General features: G+C 44.2%; 2 protein-coding genes across 2 annotated transcripts; one reads left to right on the top strand and one right to left on the bottom strand.

The window, feature by feature from the left end:
* Positions 1 to 4,476: 4,476 nt before the first annotated feature.
* PSMA2 (proteasome 20S subunit alpha 2) lies at positions 4,477 to 11,025 on the bottom strand. Its single transcript, XM_075921724.2, has 8 exons — positions 10,870 to 11,025; positions 9,531 to 9,607; positions 8,714 to 8,846; positions 8,069 to 8,191; positions 7,285 to 7,366; positions 5,794 to 5,867; positions 4,954 to 5,011; positions 4,477 to 4,869 (listed from the first exon to the last, which is right to left on the bottom strand). The coding sequence occupies exons 1-8, from the start codon at positions 11,004 to 11,006 to the stop codon at positions 4,753 to 4,755; spliced, it is 801 nt and encodes a 266-aa protein (XP_075777839.2). The 5' UTR covers positions 11,007 to 11,025; the 3' UTR covers positions 4,477 to 4,752.
* A 197-nt stretch (positions 11,026 to 11,222) lies between these two features.
* Positions 11,223 to 17,111, top strand: MRPL32 (mitochondrial ribosomal protein L32). Its single transcript, XM_075921723.2, has 3 exons — positions 11,223 to 11,381; positions 13,563 to 13,747; positions 16,464 to 17,111. The coding sequence occupies exons 1-3, from the start codon at positions 11,276 to 11,278 to the stop codon at positions 16,716 to 16,718; spliced, it is 546 nt and encodes a 181-aa protein (XP_075777838.2). The 5' UTR covers positions 11,223 to 11,275; the 3' UTR covers positions 16,719 to 17,111.
* The last annotated feature ends 3,293 nt before the right edge of the window (positions 17,112 to 20,404 follow it).

Raw genomic sequence — 20,404 nt, 5'->3', positions numbered from 1 at the left:
TAAGAAAATTCATATGCAAAAAAAAGGAAATATTCTTGGAGGTATTAGCAAGAGCATTGTATGTAAATCACAAGACATAACTGTTCCACATTATTGTGAACTGAGAGATCTTAAGTGAAGTACTCTGATGCCCAAGGCTGGATACACTTTAACAAAAATGTACACAAATAGAAGGCCATAAAAGAGCAGTAAAAATGATAAAAGTTTTAGAACACCTGGGCTGCATCTAGACTGGCATGATTTTCCACAAATGCTTTTAACGGAAAAGTTTTCCGTTAAAAGCATTTGCGGAAAAGAGCGTCTAGATTGGCACGGACGCTTTTCCGCAAAAGCACTTTTTGCGGAAAAGCATCCGTGCCAATCTAGACGCGCTTTTGCGCAAAAAAGCCTCGATCGCCATTTTTGCGATCGGGGCTTTTTTGCGCAAAACAAATCTGAGCTATCTACACTGGCCCTTTTGCGCAAAAGGACTTTTGCCCAAACGGGAGCAGCATAGTATTTCCACAAGAAGCACTGATTTCAGACAGTAGAAAGTCAGTGTTCTTGTGGAAATTCAAGCCGCCAGGGTAGACAGCTGGCAAGTTTTTCTGCAAAAGCAACTGCTTTTGCAGAAGAACTTGCCCATCTAGACACAGCCCTGGCCTATAAGTAAAGATTTAAAAAAACTGGGCATGTTTAGTCTTGAAAAAAGAACACTGAGATGGATATTTAATTATATTCTTCAAATGTATTAAGGGCTGTTACAATTATTGTGCCTATCTACCTGTCTGTCTTAACATCCTTATTATTGAAGGTATCAAGTAAATGACTAATTGTGTACTCGATACAAATTGTATTGAGTACACAATTAGTCAATAAGGGGCCACTGCAGCTTGCAGTTTAAATGTAATAGAAGCAGCCTGGTTCCCACTACATTTCAACTGCAGAGAACAGTGGGAGTAGATCTGGGACCTGGTGAAAGCTGGGACTACTTCACTCCCAGCTCATACTGAATCCAAGTGGCTCTTACCATGTTTAAAAGGCAGAGCCACTGTGCTCCTACCTCCTCGATCTCAGAGATTGTGCAGGAGGAAGAAGCCAGCTTTTAAACTGGCTCCCCCCAGCACTGGTCCCTGCTTCACTCCTCCCTGCCTCATGCTGCCTCTGAAGTAGAGGCAGAAGGGAACACATGGTGAAGCTTCTTGCTGGGCAGCACTTACCACCAGCAGCTCCAAGTTGGTGGAACAGAGGCTCAGGCACTCACTACTTGCCCCAGCCCACACCATACCTGGAAGGTGCCAGAAGGCCCCTGTGGGCTGGGGAACACATGCCTTTGTGCACTTCTCTCTGCTGGCACCACTCTCTCAGCTCCCATTAGCCACAGTTCCAATAGAAGCTGCAAGGGGCAATCTCTCTCTCTCACTCTTCCCCCCGCCCCAAGGAACCGTGCTGGTCATTTCTGAGAACAGGCTGGCAGTGAGAGGCTGGGGCAATAAGAGAGCCTGGTCTAGCTGCAGCCCCACTAGATATTGCAATTGACTGGGAAGCTCCCCAGGATCAACCAGCTGGTGACCACTTATTTAAGTATATTATGTTGCACATCAGTGGAAGGGGACAGGGTAGATGATTTTTTGAGATTTCTTTCTAGCCTCACAATTTCTATAATTCTATATAAAGGTGAGATTCTAGAGAACAAGACAGCAGCGAGAAGTACTAGTATGCTGTTCTGTCAGATAACCAATGAAACCTTTGAATTAGCACATTATTTCTCTTCCTTTCCCAGTGACTTTTGAGGCCACTGAAAGCATGAATTGAAGATTCATAAACTGCACTGCAATACCAACACCTTCCCCCCCCCCCAAGACATTTGTGAGTGAAATTAATGCTTCTGAGTGTAAAAGATTAAGTAAACTGGATGAATCGCAGTGCAGTCTTCGGGACACAACTTTATAACTGTGACTAGGCAATTAGTAGACTATCCGATAAGCCTAGGTTTATTGGGTAGTTATTACTCGACTAGCCGCTCCCCACCCGCTACCTCTGTATCATAGGCAGCAGGGCGGGGAGCTGTCTTAAAAGCCGAATCTCCCTAGCACCATTTCCACGGGTGGCAGGGAAGGCAGAACTGCCAGCAGGGGAAATTATGTGAGCCAGGACTGAGTAGTCCCGACTTGTGCTGGGTCCCACATTCTGCACCTCTGCTTTTTAAATGTAAAAAGAGCCTGGAGCTCTTACTAGAGTAAAACTCCAATGGTCCGGCATCTGATGGTCCAGGTTCCTGATGGTGCCGGAAGTGCTCCGGGCAGCCAGACCATTGGAGCTGCGCTGCCCCCAGCTTCCCCATTCAGCCGCTGCTAAAACTGACCAGCAGCTGAATCGGGAAAGCTGGGGGCAGAGCAGCTGGAGTGCCGCCGGGTAGGTCCCGTAGCGCTGCCCCTCGGGGCTGCGGGACCAACCCAGCAGCACCCCCGCTGTCCCCGATTCAGCCACTGCTGATACTGATCTGCGGCTGATTCCAGGAAGCCCAAGGCAGAGCTGCTCTGCCCCGGGCTTTCTGGAGTCAGCCGCTGGTCAGTTTCAGCAGCAGCTGACTTGGGTACACCTGGGACAGAGAAGCTGGGGTGCTGCCGGGTTGGTCCAGTAGCACTGAGGAGCAGCGCTGCGGGACCAACCCAGCAGCACCCCAGCTGCTCTGCCTCAGGCATCCCCAAGAGCAGCTGGGGTGCTGCCGGGTTGGTCTCGCTGCGCCATGGGTCGGCGCTACCCGACCAACCTGGCAGCACTCCAGCTGCTCTGCTACAGGCGTCCCCAATTCAGCTGCTGCTGAAACTGACCAGCAGCAGCTGAATCAGGGACGCCTGGGGCAGAGCTGGACTATCGGAAGGGGGGGCTATGAGGGGTCTGGGGTGGCATCCACCCCACCCCAGACGACTCATAGCCCCCCCCTTCCGATAGTCCGGCATATCTGATAATCCAGCACCACCTGGGTCCTAAGGTGCCGGATTATTGGAAGTTTACTGTACATTTAAAAAGCAGAGCTGTATTGAACCCCCTTATTGACTAAGAGTAGTTGATGGAAATCCCTAGCTGTGATATGAGTATCAAGCCTACCTGCTGCATAAGATCCTACTTAAAGGACTCCTAATAATTTAAAACACATTAAGAGAGACCCAAGAGAGAATGTCTGGAGCACTATCAAATGAGACTAAATGTTCTTCACCTTATTGTTACTTTCACACCAGCAGCCTACCCAAAAAAAAAAAAAAAAATCTGTCAACTCTTTTACATAAGAATAGTTCTGTGTGCCTACTGCGCTTGGTCACTTTACATTCTGATGTCACTGAGCGGTATTAGTAATTTTCAGTAATCTAACGAGTCCCAATTAGCATTCACTTTGAGAATGAGTGAAGAACTAATTATTTTGTGCACTAAAAATATTTGAAATTATACCAAAAATTGTTTAAAAATAAAACACTTAAGTACCCAGTCTTATATCTGTGAAGCTACAATGTACAGTTTCACTGTTGCTTCTAAAGAAGTTGTTGACAACTGTTGCATTACTTCATGCAAGTTAATTAACAATTCAAGGGCAGTTTACATAATTAAATATTATTTAAGGAATAATTTAAGGCATCCCTTTTCTTCCTACTGTAGAACTATATTAATAGTAGAGGAAAAATACTGTGTACCTGATCTAGTAAAATCTTTATTTTCCCATTTCAAACAGCAGTACATCAATTCTCAAAAATGCAACTACTTAAACTATGAGACAGTGCAGTAACAGAACACCTGTATTAGCAGACATGCAAATCCAGGGTTCAATCACTGTAGCATTCCTTACACTATGTCTACACATCAGCGTTATTTCGGAATAACTAACGTTATTACAAAATAACAGTCCACATCTACACACAAGCAGTTATTTTGATAGAACGTCGAAATAATATTGAGCTGCAGGACTGCTTAATCGGACTCCTGTAACCCTCACTGTACGAGGAGTAAAGGAAGTCGGGGGACGAGTGCTCTATTTTGAAATAACTGCTGTGAAAACAGCACCAAAAGTTAAAATAAGCTATTTCGACTTAAGCTACGCAATTAGCGTAGCTCAAGTTGCGTACTTATTTCGAGTTTAGCCCTGCTGTGTAGATATCCCCTTAGTGAAGTAAATAGGAGATCCACCCACACTTAGAGGACTTTGCTCATTCTGCATTATATGTAGTAAACATTAGAAAATTCCAAAATTAGGCAAACCAAAGTGAAGTCAATTGTTTGGGCTTTTTCATATTACACTGTAAACTAAATGCTAATGTTAATCAATATTCATGCTCCCTCACACATATAAAAACACTTAAAGTGTAATATCAATTTAGTTTGGCTGTCATAGCTCTAGCGCTAAATGTGCTTATTACTTAAAATATATGCTTCCTTAGTAAAATAATATTGAAATTGAATTTTGTATTGAAAATTAAAGAGACACAAACACTCCCCACAAAACTGTGCCCTTTGTATGTTTTATTCTTTAACTTTGATAAGCTTTCATAATAACTTCCAATTTTGTACAATTTCATGCACAAAGATTCCATGTATCAATGGGAATAATTCTGTGTGTTAAGATTCCAAGTATCACTATTAGGACGAGAGCATTTGCACCCATAATATTTAAAATATGTCAGACAAACCCTGTAGAAATAGGTATGCAGAAACTGCAAACAAAAAGATTTAAGTAGAGAAAATTAAAAAGATCTGTGTGAATTCACACAGTCATGGTGAATACTAGGCTATTGCAGCCAAGTAATCCTTAACTTCAGTTGGTGTCAGCCTTCTAAACCCTGCTTCATTACAAATCCCAACTTCTATGTTATCTTCTGTCATTTGCCCTTCAAAGCTTTCCTGTTGAAGAGAAAAGAGAGTTTCCGTAACTATACCAATAATTTCATACAACTGTAAGAAACCTATTTAAGGCATTTCTCTAACCTTTAATGTTAAGATAGCTGTGTGAATGGCATCTTCAAGTTCCAAATCTTCATTGTATCTACAAAAAAGAATCAGATCACAGTTCTGTATGAACCTAAAATATTCTCTCAAAGGCCACTAGAATCCTAATGTATTTAAGAGTCTAAGAAACATGCAACTAAGGATGCAAAAAGTAATTTAAAAATATAACTGTAACTGCTAAAAATCATAGTGGTTACATGCGCTGCAGGCTCTGTCCCATAAAGCTTAAATAAGCTTTAGACTGCAGAGTCTGCAGTGAAGCCTCCCTAGGAGCAGGGATGGCAAGGGCAAGGGCTTCTAGTCCCGCTCCTGAGGAGCCAACATGTAACCCACAGCAGGGGTTATATTAAAATTCTGAGTTTGGCTAAAACAGATGTACATATCAGTATTTTAAGACAGTGGTTCTCAACCAGGGAAACGTGTACCCTGGAGATACTCAGGGTCTTCTAGGGGACATAGCAGCTCTTCTAGAAATATGCTGAATTTCATAAGAAGTTACATAAAAAGCATTAGTGAAGTCTGCACAAACTAAAATTTCTCACAGATAACAGCTTGTTTATATTGCACTAGATACACTGAAACGAAGTACAATATTTATGTTCCAATTGATTTATTTTATAAATAAATGGTAAAATGGGGAAGTAAGAGTGCTGGTGACACACCTGTATTTTTATGTTTGATTTTGTAAGTAAATAGTTTTTAAGTGAGGTGAAGCTTGGGAATACACAAGGCAAATCAGACTCCTGAAAGGGGTACAATAGTTTGGAAAAAATGAGAGCCACTGTGTTAGGAGTATGGCTGGTAATGCAGAAGTGTTACCTTTTTTCAAGGAAAGTTTTTCCATTCACATAATTTTTTCCCATTGCTGTGGCTTTCCATGCAAAGTAAGCACCCTGGATTGATGAAAACATATTAAACATATTACATGAAAACAATTTAACGCTAACACATACTTATCATTCAATTGATTTGTAAAATAGAATACAATTTGTGAAAAAGTTTTTGATTTGGATATTTAAGGGCTCCTAATAATCAATTCAAAGCTCTGAAAGAATTGTTTTTGAGGACTGGCTTTTTAAATATTTGATGCTGAAAAAGTACAAATGTTCTTTTACTTAAGACACTGTGTACTTTAAGCTGACATTTCACCCCTTCTTTTTCATGATGTAAAAAGATCACGCTTAAAAACAATTTCAAATGTGTGGGGTTTTTTTAGCCAAATTGAAAGTTTTGCATTATTGGGAAAGATATAAGACTAACTCATCAGAAAAAGTATGCCTTTACTCTCTATTAGAATGGATTTTATATATTTTATGATAAATGACAAATTGCATAACTGTTTTATAAATTTATTATTCAAACTATAGGTTGCATGTCCCTAAACTGAGACTCTCTGGTCTGGCAACATCCGTGGTCTGGCATGACCAGACATTCCTAGATGCAACAGACCCAGAGCAGGAGGGCCAGCAACTGGGAGCCCAGCGCAGCCAGATGAGTCTGGTGGCAGCGGGACCAGGGCAATCCAGGTGGTGGCGGAACGTGATCAAGGCTGCTGGCCACCCAGTAAAGGGGTCAGGGCCACAGCAGCCCAGGAGAAGCCTGGCTGACACCACACAGTGATTGGGGTTGGGGCCACATGCTGCCCGGCAGTGGGGCTAGGGCCACAGCAGGTCTGGGGCTGTTCAGTAGGCAGCCCAGCTGGGCTGAAGGAACCAGCAACAGGGAAGAACAGTGGGATGAAGGGCCAATGTCAGCGAACCTCCCTGGTTTGGCACATTCCCCCATACCAATTCTGCGAAGGCATGAAAGAAAACAGTTTTGTATAAAATCAAAAACAAAAATATTGAAAAATTCCAAAGTCTAAAAATATATTTCAGGTCACACTAAAGTGTTTTGTTTTCAAGATTTTTATTTATTTCAAACTGAAAAAAGCAAAATCTTTTATTTAAAAAGTATTGAAATTAAATGTTTTGACTTTTGGGATGTCTTTTTCAAATGAATTATTTGGCAAAATTAACACAAATTCATGAAATATTTGTGTTGCGAAGTCTCTTTTGCACAAAAAATACATTGAAAAAATATATGCACTGACACAGAACAGTGAATCTGCAAAATAAGTTTATAGTCCTGTTACTTTAAGCGTGAATTAATTTTGATCATGTTACATGTGAATTAGATGAAATTTGATCACCTTCTTTTTCAGTCACCAAGTCTCCCCGTTCCCACCCCACAGGTATCTCACAAATACTACTTATAATATAATATCCCTCTGAAAAACACTCAGTCAATTTACAATTGAAAGATACTTACAGATGGATCAGACTGAAATAGATATGGTCGTCCCTCATTCCAACCACATATTAACAATGACACTCCGAAAGGACGTACACCACTAAAGGGAGAGACAAAGAAAACCTATAACTATTCCTTAAATCTAAAATTGTCTATTTTAAAACGTTCTTCAGACCCTTATATACATTATTTCCTTTCCCGATATTAATTTTTTAAAATGAAATTAGGCATAATCAAATCCTTCTTCCTCACAACTTAATCATGATGGATAATTAACTAGGGCTCTCTTGTCTATTTTGGCATTATAACAGACATCTTTTCATTGCAGACCCTCTTAAAAATACTGAATGGGAATAGTCCATAGTCCAAAAATTTAAGATATACAGAGATATTTTACCTTTATGCTCTCAAGACACTTACTAGTACATTCCACCCACTGTCATATGAACAGTTAGCAGTTTCCCTCTCATCCACACTATACTGTAATGACCTTTTTCTGACCAAGATCCTTCCTCTCGTTTAAACATAAAATCTTAAGTGTTCATTGTTTAGTTGATTACTAAACATTTACACAGTATCTTTCACCTCCACATCAGAAAACACCCTATGAACACCATCATGAGTTAGGTAAGTATTTTACAGACGGGGAAACTTGACACAGAAAGGGTAAATAACTTCTCATGTACATGAAAAGCAGCCCTGAGGCAGGAAAGCATACATTTGAGTAAAAAAAAAAAAAAATGAAAAATAGTATTTTGTAAAACCAGACAACACTACAGCAAGTTTAGTAAGAATTGCTTACCCAGACTGTGTGTACTCCTGCATCACAGATGCAATTCTCTGTACTAGTTGAGCTGTTGGAATGGGCTCATGGTAGACCAAGTAATATTGTTGGGCAAGCTTCCGAGCTCTGTGCACAAGTACTCTACAAAAGAGCAAAATTAAAAAAATACATATATATTTATAGGAAATGGTAGAATATCTATGATAATTAAGCTAAAAGTTCTACTATAACAACATTGACACTGAAGATAAATTACTCAGGACTAAATAATTATGTAAGGAAATGAATACATGTGTTCCAGTGTGATATTATGCAGCAACTTAGAAGTCACTCTGAGGCATAAGGGAATATGAAACCTTATTTTATTTGAACGTCTTTCTTTCATAAAAGTTTGATTCTCTAAGTATAAATGTTGTTTTGTATTTATGATTCAATTGTTAAAAGATAAAAAAAAATTCTTAACACAAATGGTAACACCCCACCAACCAGCATGATTAACCCTTAAAAGACAACTGATGGATTTAATATTTTTGGGAAATGGTTGAGAGGTGGCTTGGAGATCAGAAAGGCCTATTTGCAGCAGAGGCTTCAGTTTTGTGAATTAAAATATCTAGATCAAGACCACTACAAAAACCTTCTCCAACAGCAGCAATCTTCTCATACCTGTAATCAGGACCCATACCACTATACACCAGGCCTATGTGTTTAGTAATTGATTCTACTTTGTGTACACTCCTTTCATCATAGAGAATGGATTTCTGTTTCTTCTCAGTTGCCAACACTACCCCATTTGCAGCTGGAAAGAAAAATATACATTTTTGTGTTTATACATTCAATATCAAAAGCTTATCAAAAGCAACTAAAGCAAATAACAGGTTTGCTAACATTTGAAAAAATTATTCTCTTTCCCATGGATCTCAAGATTTCCATTAGCACATTAAGCCGCCATCCCTGATAATAGCTACCCCGTCATACACAAGGGGTTGGGCATATCTCCTTCATCCTTTTAAAATGCATGTAAGAAAGATACTGCGATATCCACATTAGCTATAACTGTTAAGTAAATTAGTTAAAAACTAGAACTACCTACTAAAGGAAAAAGAATCAGAATAAAGATTAATTTTCTCTATTAAAGCTCTCTCTAAAATGGATTTTTTTTCAAAATGTATATTCCTCTTAGCTACCTTTCTATTTATAGTCTCTTTGCTTTTCCGACTTTTAAAATTATTTATCTGAAAATCAATAATGAAAAATATTATGGCAACCAAATGCATGTGAAAATCCACCTAAAAAGGGCAAAGACAATGCAATTCTACACTACCTTGTAAATCACGTCTCCCTAGTTCCCCATAGAGTAACTAGGAAATATGCATTTTCCAAGAGCCAAAAATGCATTGGGATTCTCCCTACAATGCACTGGATTAAAACCCAGAGCCTTGAATTAACTGTCTCTTAATATACCATTGAAAATGTCTTATACCTTTAATTCCAACTGATGGGGCCCCTCCAGCGACCGCTGCCAAAGCATATTCAATCTGAACAAGTTTACCAGAAGGGCTAAAAAGGAGAACACATACAATTCAGTCATAAGATGCTTTATGAAGAAAATATCCCCAAGTATTAATTTACTGATAATGAGGTTTTTGACATTATACCTATGGATGTTAGAAAAGCGTCCCATCAAAAAATAATCTACTTTTGCCTAAGTTGTTTGAACATCAGCTTGCACAAGAATACATTTGTTTTTGGACTGTGATAATGACAAAAAGCAATACATGTGAAAACAGTGACTTGTATTATTAAGGGGTTTTTTTGGGGGGGGGTGGTAATTTAGAGAAACAAAAGACGAGCAGATTTTTAAGTAAATTTCAGGAAAAATAGTAGCTGTTTTGAGTTAAAAGGTTTGTAACTCCATTAGGAAATACAATTTCCAAACTGTGCTTAAACATTCAAAACATTAAACTACAAATTTAGATGTGTCTAACAGGCACATTCATAAAAAGTCTCCCCCGAAATTCTATATTTAATGTAGAAATTCTTAATCTGCTGTCTTTCAATACAATTTAGGTCAATACTTTGCAGCTTTAGTGCTTCTGGCCTTTCCTCTCCCCCTCCAATAAAGTTGTGTGGGCTCTCCATGGTAGTGCAGATTTCTGCCTTTCAGTTTCTATTTCGGTTAAGTGGTGGCATGTTTCTGGTTATTTTAGAACTAGGTTTATGTGAGTAAAGCTGAGCAGAAATTCAAGTGTTACCAAACACAACTTGAGTTAAGGACGCTTTCTAGTGAGGTGGAGGTTTGGATTTTGTTTGTGTTTAATGTTTGCGTCTCCCCCTTTCCACTCAAGTCCACGCGCGCAGAGCAAGCTGCCCGCCTGCTGCAACAGGCTAGACGTGCCCCGGAGCCCCACCGAGGAGAGCGCGGGCAGGGGAGATGCGCTCCGCTCCGACCCCCTGCGCAGGGACCGTGTCACTTTCTAGCCCAGCGCTGCCTGCCAAGCCGGCCCCTGGGAAAGCAGGGCCCGGTCTCCCCAGCTACGGCCCGTTCAGAGCAGCCCCTCGGTGATGCGCATCGGCACCGCCGCGGGGACAACTCCACCCCCGGCGCGGGCACAGCAGGCTGGGCTGGCCCCCCGCTACAGGGGCAGCGCCGGAGCAGGATCGGGACCTCGCGACGGGGCCTGAAAAGCGAACGCTCGGCCGCTGGCCGGACCCCGCCGCCGGGCCGGGATGGGGGGAGGAGGCGAGGACTGCGCAACCCACCCACCTCCCTCGCGCCGCCGCCGCCCCGGTCCCGGTCCCGGCCCCGGCCCCGCCGCTACCTGAAGGTGGTGAGAGAGAAACTGTAGCCGCGCTCCGCCGCCATCTTGGTCCAAACCCGGCCGCGGCGCTGCCCAGTCACCGGCTCGCTCCGCCCAGTCCAGCGCCGGATCCTGATTGGGGGAGCAGCGCGATGCATGGCGGGAATTCCCCTTCTTTCGGGAGCTAATAGCTTCCCGGGGAGCGAATGCGGGTCGACGCCGCGAGGCATGCCGGGGCTTGTAGTCCGAGGAGGGCTGCGCGCAGGGGATGCTGGGAGAGGCAATCCCGCGCCCGGCGGGCGATGTTTCGGCCGCGCGAGAGAGAAGCCGGTCCTGGGCGACTCATTTTCCCAGACGGCCCCGCGGCTTCTCTCTCTCTCTCTCTCTCTCTCTCTCTCTCTGCGCTTGCGTGCGCCGCGGAAGGAAAATGGCGGCGCTGGTCGTGTTCTGGTCTCCGGCTCGCGGTTTCCTGCGGCGCTGCTGGGGGCAGCTGGAGCGGAGCCTCCTGCCGGGACTGCCCGGCCCGCCGTGGGGTAGGTAGAGCCCGGCCGGTCTGCTGCCTGGGCCTGGGCCGAGCTCCCGCCCCGGCCTCAGCGCCAGACCCGCCCCGCGTCCTCTGAGCTAGACCCCGCCTGCCGGGCCCCCGTCTCGCTGCAGGGCGCGGGGAGTTGGGATTTGTCACCCTGAGCCGGGTGGGGTTCTGGGCGAGCTTCCCAAAGGGAGCAGTGGGGGCAAAAACCTGACCTGGCTCCAAGACCGAATGTGCTAAGGTTGCTCTGGGACTGCTCGCAGCGCCTGTGATGGGACGGGCGCTAGACCAGGTCTCAGGGGTGTTAGCAGGTAACTAGTGCTGCGCGTTGGGTAACCCCTTCAGTCGGTTAAATGGTTAAACGCAGCGTTAGCCCTACGTTCAACAAATTATATGGGATTTTACATTTCCACTCTCAATTGCTGCAGAGAATTCTTGTACAGATGCCTGGCGGTTGGGTCTTGCCCATATGCTCAGGATCTAACTGATTGCCATATTCGGGGTTGGAAATAGGGATGTAAGCAAGTAGTCAACTTCCCTAGGCTTATCAGGTAATCGAGATGACTACTTGAATTCCTCCCACCCCAACCCTCTTGCTGCCTCTGTATCAGCCAGCAGTCCCCAGCACTGTCTCTGTGGTGCTGCCTGCTCCCTCTAGAAGAGGCAGCAGTGCAGGGAGGGGTAGGCTGTAATGAAGCAGCCTTTGCCTACCGTGGGTCCACAAAGCAGCCCCAGTCTGCAGCCAGCCTCGGCCACCGCAGACGGGCTGCTCCCAAGCAGGCAGCCCAGATTGATACTGGCTCGTGCTGGGTCCAGGACCTACCAGTGTTGCAGCTCTGCAGTTGAAATGTACTAACAGCTGGGTGGGCAGGCAGCCTGGCTCTTAGTACATTTAAACTGCAGAGGTGCAATGGGGTATGTCCCATGCTGGGTGCAAGCTAGGACTGAGCGCCTTCCCTTTTTGATTATTTGTGGAGTCGATAGAATTTTTATCAACTACACGATTAGCCAGTTACCCACCTCTTAACATCCTTAGTTGGAAAGGAGTTTTCCTCTGGGTCACATTGGCAGAATTTTTTTTTTTTTTGGCTTCCCTCTGCAGCAAAGGGTACAGGACATTTTGCAGGTTTTAAGTAGTGTAAATTGTGGATTCTTTGTAATTTGAAGTCTTTAAGTCAAGAGTCTCTGAGTCGCAGGCCAGTCCTGGCCAGAGCAATTTTTGCAATCAAGCCCAGGGCTTCTACTGATTTTATAATCTTTGAATCCTGCCATGGAGATTATTAATATCTGAAAGACTGATTGAGGTCAGTTTATAATCATAGGGTTGGAAGATACCTCAGGAGGTTTTAGAGTCCAACCCCCTGATAAAAGCATCACCAGTACCATCTAAATCATCCCAGCCAGTGCTTTGTCAAGCTGGGACTTAAAAACCTCTAGGGATGGATATTCTTCCACCTCCCTAGGTAATCCATTCCAGCACTTCACCATCCTCTTAGTGAAATAGTTTTTCCTAATATCCAACCTAAACTGCTCCACTGCAACTTGACTCCATTGCTTCTCTGTTCTGTCATCTGTCACTGAGAATACCCCCTCCATCCTCTTTGGAACACCCCTTCATGTAGTTGAAGGCTGCTATGAAATCCCCCCTTATTTAGTCTACAGAAGAGTAAGATCAAATCTTCAGTCTTTCCGTGTAAGTCATGTGTTCCATCTCCCTAATCATTTTGGGGGGTAGGCATGCATACCTACCACCATTTTTGTCAGCAGACATCAATCTAGGGCACGATTAGGAGACAGCTATGTGTGGGAATAAGAATCTTAGCTGTGCTTTTCAAGAGTTGTGTAGGTTTGTGGTTTGCATTTTCTTACAGTTCTTTTCAGAGAGATATAGGGAGACTAAAAGTGAGTATTTCCTGGCTTTCTAATAGGGAAAGAACTGCGTGTTAAAGATTTTTTTGTCGTTTAATTCAGTCTTTGTATTGTCCTGCATGGATCATCTGTATCTTTTCATAACACTACAAATAAATGATCATTTTATTCAGTTTGTCAGTAGAGCCATGTCTGTGTAAACTTCATTATTTCACTTGTCTTTTAACACATTGCCAAAGCATTGGATTTGATTACCTAAACAACTACGTGGATGAAGACTATTTTTAGTGCATTTTTTTCCTCTCTTTTTCTCAAGCACCAGCATTGGCTGTTCAGACTCCAGCTACTCTTCTTGAGCCAGTGGAAGATATTAGGGAAGAATGTAATGAGGCTCCAAACTTTTTAGATAGCATCTTTTGGATGGCAGCTCCCAAGAAGAGACGTACCATTGAGGTGAACCGGTGCAGACGAAGAAACCCTAAGAAACTTATAAAAGTCAAGGTAATATGTGACATTTCTATTGGCTTATCATCTCATTCATTTAAAATAGCTTTTAAAAATGCACAGTATGTTTATAAAGCATTTACCTTGTGCTCATTTTCTAAAGCCCAAGAAAAATATTGATGGTCAAATACCTTAAGAAACCTCTCTGTAAATTCTCTTTAAAGATATTTAAAATATGCATTTCACATACAATGGACATTCTGAGTGATACAATCAAAAATGCAACCTTACGCTACGTTTTAAAATAAAATTACAGTTGAGGTCAGTGTTCCCTCTAATTTTTTCCACCAGTGAACAGAATGAATTTTCTTATGTACACCGATATGAAGGTGTTGTGTTGAAATCCAAACCAATAAAATATGAAATTTCCTTATACAGTTCAGTGTGAGTAAAATGCCTAAATATCCTGCACATCACAATGAGCTTATGCGTTTTGAAGCTCAATTCTGCAGACGTTATCAGGAGTAACACCTTAGCTTAGGGATTGTTTGTGGTAGTAAACACTTGTCCCAGCAGTCACTTTCTAGAATCAAGCCCTGGTAACAGGAACAGCTATACATTTTGCAAATTAGTAAGAGAATAAAACATGCAGTTGATTCATTCAGTTTGATAAGTGGTTAGTTCATAATTTTATACTTGAGGCTATAGAAATAAATAGAACCATAGTATGTTTTAAAGCAGCATTTCTTAAACTGTGATCCGTGGTACACCGGTGTGCCATGAGGCAGTCGGATGTGTGCTGTGGAGATATGGTGACCATACGTCCCTTTTTTTCCCGGGGCAGTCCCGGATTTAAAGACATCCAGCATTAGCGTGGCACAGCAGCAACTCCCTGCCTCCACCCAACACATAAGCGGCTCCCTTGGTGCTTTGTACAGGCAGTCAGGGCCACTGCCAGTGGCGCACAGTGTCCAGAGTTCCAGCTCCCATGCAGCACGCGCTGCTGTCCGGCATGCCCCCCACCCCGCTACCTGTGGCCCCCTTCCCTCTGCTGCGGGACTGCCTCCGCTATGCACCATCAGCCCGGCCTGTTCCATCCACAGTCAGCTGCCACTGCTGCCGGACGGGGAGGGGCACTGGTTGGAGCCAGTGAGATGCTCCAGGGAGTTGCCGCCAGAGTCCCGGCAGAGACCGCGCAGAGTCTGGCTGGAGTCTGCAGAATGGGGTACATTTGGACTCAGCCGGTGTGCTCTGTGCACGACCCTTTCTCTCCCTGCCCCTTCCCACCCCACTGGGGGAGCCGCAGTGCACAGACCCACTCGCTCTGCTGTGCTCCGCAAGCCAGGTCTGGTGGGCTGGGGGGTTTCTCCCCTCCCCTCCCACCTCCACTCACCTAATGGGAGCCAAAACTGGTGCGGGGACTGGAATGCAGCACTAACATTAGTACCATGGGTGGCCCAGCTCCAGGCCCAGCAAGCCATCCTGCCTTGGAAGCAGCTAGGGATTTCTAGCTGACAGAGGTCAGGGCTGTGGGGATTTCTGGGGCCTGACCATAGACTCCAGCCCCGCAAACTGGAAGGCAAAAGGTGAAGGAGGAGGGGCTTGGAGAGCTAGGGGGAAGGAGGATGGGAGAGGAAGGGACATGTGCTGAGGGGAGGGGGGCAGGGCAGGAGAAGAAAGGGGAAGGCACCAAGGGGCAGGGTGGCCAAGTGGAGACAATGAGGAAAAGAGCAGGAGGTGGGAAGGAAGGTGTCAGTGGGGATGGAAAGGTGTGGAGGGGACAGCATAATGTGAGGAGAGGGGAAGGGCATTGGGGGCAAGAGGAAGCAGGGGGAGGTGCTGGGAGAAAGGTTGAAAGGAGGGGTGGGCATGAGGAAGGTGGGGATGGAGCAAGTCATGTGTGAGGGCACAGAGGGGCATGAGAGGAACTGGAGCAGAGGGTGGTGAGGGGATGGGCATCAGGGAGAAAGGGCAGGGGCAGCAAGGGAAGGAGGAAGCACCAGGAGGGTGCAGGGATAAGGGATGGTGCAGGTGCCAGGGAATTCTGGGGGTGAAGCAGAAGGGCAGACACCTGCAGGGGGGAGACCAGCACCAGGGGGGAGAGGGGTGGATGGGGGCCAAACACATCCCCTATGGGTAGGAGATGGTGTGAAAAGTTCTTAGAGGGGGTTACTTTTAGTTCTGGTCATGTGTCCATCTTGACCCTGAGAGTCAGGGGCATAGTAAACAGAGGTCAGAGGGTGTAGGTAATGTGTCCCTAATTTTGGTTCAGAAAATATGGTCACCATGCGCAGAGAGAACAGAGTTCAAATGGCCGTTCAAAAGGGGCAAGCTTCCTTTGGGGGGGGGGGGGGTTCCAACAACAATTCTTGGTGTTCCCCATAAAAAAACAAATTATTGTTTTTTGGTGTTCCTCGGTCTTAAAAAGTTTAAGAAACACTGTTTTAAAGTCTTTGTAATATGAAATTGCATTACAATTTTCTACTACTAAATTTTTGCTTTTAAGTAGGGAGAGATGCTAAGCTTTTGTTTTGTTTTGTTTTGTTTAAATTGTGATGACTAGTAGAACTGGGTATCAGTGAATTTGGAATTTGCATGGCAGTATTACATATTGTTTTCTAGGGAAAATGATACATCTCACTAAAATTAAATTGAGGTTTAATGAAACAAATAGCTATTGCTCATTACCTTAACCTATCATTTATTTGTATTTTATGAAGTTTTTCCTCTGTTTGTCCCAACTTCTCTTAACTTTCCTTTATTTTCTTTTTAGACAAATATAGATATTTGTCCTGAATGTGGCAATCTGAAACAGAAACATGTCCTTTGTGGCTATTGTTACAAAAAGATTAAAATGGAAACTGGTCTCATAAGGATCCAAATAAAGGAAAAGGAAGCAGGGCCTTTTAATGCTCCCACTGTAGAGACTGTAGTCTTATATGAGGGAGAGAAGCCAACAGAACAAGATGAAGGCAAGCGGATCATTGAAAGAAACAGAAAGCGCCCAAACTGGTTCACACAGAATTGATTCCACAGAACTATAAAAATGTCATCAAAACCAGTTAATACTAAAGGAAAGAAAAAAATGCTTATCAAGAATGCTATGTTTTTTAATTCATGTAATATTAAGATGGGAAGCTGTCATCTTTTGGACAATTTGCTTCAGAAGCATTTCCTTTATGTGAGAATGAAAGTCATTGCAGTGGGAAACATCTGAATGTAATAGCATTATAGTTGTAAAAAGAGGAGAAATTCAGGAACATCTTTATATTGAGGTACACTCTTATTGCACGTTAAGTACAACATATTGCTTCACTGCTGTATTGTTCTAAATTGAAATGGTGATTTTTACTTATTGGAATAATGTAAAATACATTCTCAGTTGTTTAAAAAAGTATTAAAAATTCTATAAGAATAGGAATTCTCTGAGGGTTTTTTGTTTTTATTTTTTGACTGTTATTCTGAAACAGTTGTCTGGGCTTTTCAAAAATCTGTTGATTGGATGTCAAGAATATTAACAGAAAAATATCAATTTAAAAAATGTATGAAGAGACATAAGCAGCAGGGGTAATTTTCAAGTGGGCCTCTATGAAATAGAGTTGTTTTGAGTTAGGCAGTTCATTTAGAGTAAGGGAGTAGGCCATAAGTTCTGTTACATTCTTTGCACTGACTAGTGGCAAAAGAATATAACAGAACTTGACGGCCTAGTCCCTTGCTCTAAATGAAATGCCCAGCTCAAAACAAGTCATCTAACATCTGTTTATCAAGATGTGAAAATAGAAACTTATCTTAGATGGATTTTACGTGATCTTTAGTAATTGTTAAATACTTAGAAATCCTTAGCCGAACGGACAAACATTATTAAACATATTCACTGGCAACTTTTTATAACGTCAATAATACATATCAGGGATTTCCAAATGGTGGTGTGCCGCAACCACAAAACTTGATCAGGTGACCGAGGCTGTTCTGTAGTTGTCCTAGTTAACCAGGTCCCTACTGTTTTGAGGGCTAGTCTGCATTTTCTATGCTGAACTTTTTGTGGGTAGGACGAAGAGTGCACTTCTCTGCAATGCATATGTTTCAAGTCTCAGGATGTTGTTTCTCTTTGCAGGGAGGGTGCAAAACCACCCTGCACTGGCAACTCTTGCTTCTCAGTGTCTTCAGTGATGGCTAGATGAATCTTCCCTTTTTCCATTACAGGCAGTCCCCGAGTTACGCGGATCCGACTTATGTCGGATTCGCAGTTACGAACGGGGCCCTCCCTCTCCCTGGTCTCCAGCAGACCAGGGAGAGGAAGCAAAGCGGCGGAACACGCGGGCAGCGGACAGCCCAGACGCGTCTGGGCTGTCCGCCACCCGTGTGCTCCGCGGCTTTGCTCTGCTTTGCTCCCTGTCCCCCTGGTCTGCAGAGCAAAGCCGCGGAGCACGCGGGCAGCTGACAGCCCAGACGCGTCTGGGCTGTCCGCTGCCCGCGTGTTCCGCCGCTTTGCTCCCCGTCCCCCTGGTCTGCAGACCAGGGGGACGGGGAGCAAAGCAGAGCAAAGCCACGGAGCCCGAGGGCAGCAGGACAGCCACGGCGCGTCTGGGCTGTCCCGCTGCCCCCGTGCTCCGCGGCTTTGCTCCGGACGCCTGTGGTACAGCAGCTGGGGCGCTGCCAGTTGGTCCCGTAGCGCCGCTCTGGGCGCTACTGGACCAACCCGGCAGCACCCCAGCTGCTCTGCCCCAGGCGTCCTGATTCATCCACTGTTGGTCAGTTTCAGCAGTGGCTGAATCAGGCACGCCTGGGGCAGAGCAGCACCCCAGCTGCTCTGCCCCAGGCGTCCCCAAGTCAGCCGCTGCTGAAACTGACCAGTGGCTGACTACAGGAATCCCCTGCCCCGGGGTTCCTGGAATCAGCCGCTGATCAGTTTCAGCAGCAGCTGACTTGGGGATGCCTAGGGTTCTTAAGTTGAATCTGTATGTAAGTCAGAACTGGCTGAATCTGGACGCCAGTTCCGACTTACATACAGATTCAACTTAAGAACAAACCTACAGTCCCTATCTTGTACGTAACCCGGGGACTGCCTGTACTGTGCTGACTTTATATTAAGAGCAAGATTCACTGTTTAAATTCTGATTTTTTTTTTTCTCTAGGTACTCTAAAATTCACTTGATTACTTGGATTATCTTCAAAATTATGCTTTGAGGGTTTTAGGTTAAGGTTAGTGGTCCAAATTTGAAATAAGTTATGCAAAAGATTAACGAGATAGGACACACAACCCTGACCCATCTTGAGAGCAGAGGAAGGCTGATGTGTACCATAACTCTTTATTTCCTGGTTTTCAGAGGTTTATGTGTAGGTGCACTGAGCATTCAGTAAAGGCATGAGACACTACCAATCAGCCATAACTCTGTGTCAACTTTTTTTGGGGCCATGAATAGGATTCCACTCTAGTTGATGACCTCCAAATACAAAGGACTGGGATGAGGACAGGTAGAGGATATCCTCAAGATAGATCATGCTGCCTGATGAAGGAATGAATGATGGTGGAGATGAGCCAGTAGTCATTTACCCGGCCCTATTCAAGCCAAAAATTACTTGAATCCTTTCTTTTACATCCAGCTAAAACCCACCCTACATCCCATCAGGTCTTTCTGACTCTCCAGCCACAAACGAAGCTCAAAAAAGAGTGTAACACAGAATGGAAGATTTTTTTTTTTTTTTTTGGTGCCAAACTGGAATGGATGAGAACATGGAATTTTGGGGTGAGGGGATAGGGTGTAGGTCATGATTAGATTTTTTTTTCCCCCTTTGAGGGGAAATAGATTTATTTTAGGGAGGGATAGAAGAGCAACAAGTTTTTTGCTCATCAGTACAATTTGTTGGATTCTGGTATATATAGCCTACGTAGTCATACCATGCTATATTTTTGAGTGATGCAACATAACAAACAGCTGTGGCAATAACCTGCAGTAAAGAAATGGGAGCTGTGGCAATAACTTGCAGTAAAGAAATGGGAGCTGTGGCAGTAGAAGTTTAAAAATCTGTGATATAGATAATATATCACACTTCAAAACTAAGGATGTGAAGGACTAGTCTATCCGAAAAGCAAATGCTTATAAGCTAGTTGAGTTGACCAGTCGTTCTCGCCCCCCTTGCTGCCTCTATCAGATAGAGGAAGCAAAGAGGTGGGGAAGAAGGAGGTACTTCAAAGCTGCAGCACCACATGGAGCCCACGGTACAGGCATCGTGCAGCACTTGCTTTGAAATGCTGTGGTGACGTTTTAAAGGGGCAGTGCCAGACAGCTGATCTCGGACTCTGTGCGTCTGTGCCCCCTTTGAAATGCCCCTGTGGCGTTTCAAAATGATAGCACCATGTGGACCTCAGGGTCAGCTGGAGATGCCCTAGCTGACCCTGGGCTCTGTGCGTCATTTCTGCGGAACCTGGAGTAAACTGGGGAGTCCCCAGCTGATCCCGGGTTCCGCGTGGCATTTCAAATTGGCAGTGCTGCATGGAGCTCAGGGTCAGCGGGGCACTCTGAGCCCCCGCTGACTCCAGGCTCCTTGCAGGCGCTTCTGCTTTGAAATGCACAAGAGCACCCGCTGGGGACTCTTGTGCCAGCTTTGAAATATACACCTTTGTACATTTCAAAGGAGGAATACGGAAGTGCCTATCGAGTAGTTGATAGAAATTCCATTCACTACCAGTAAATCAATCTATATTTAATATCT

The sequence above is a fragment of the Pelodiscus sinensis genome, chromosome 2 (assembly GCF_052426305.1).
Source record: "Pelodiscus sinensis isolate ZL-2025 chromosome 2, ASM5242630v1, whole genome shotgun sequence".
In the NCBI taxonomy this organism is placed as follows: Eukaryota; Metazoa; Chordata; order Testudines; family Trionychidae; genus Pelodiscus; species Pelodiscus sinensis.
Note: the sequence above shows the minus strand (reverse complement) of the source record. Positions and strands in the feature narration are given on the sequence as shown.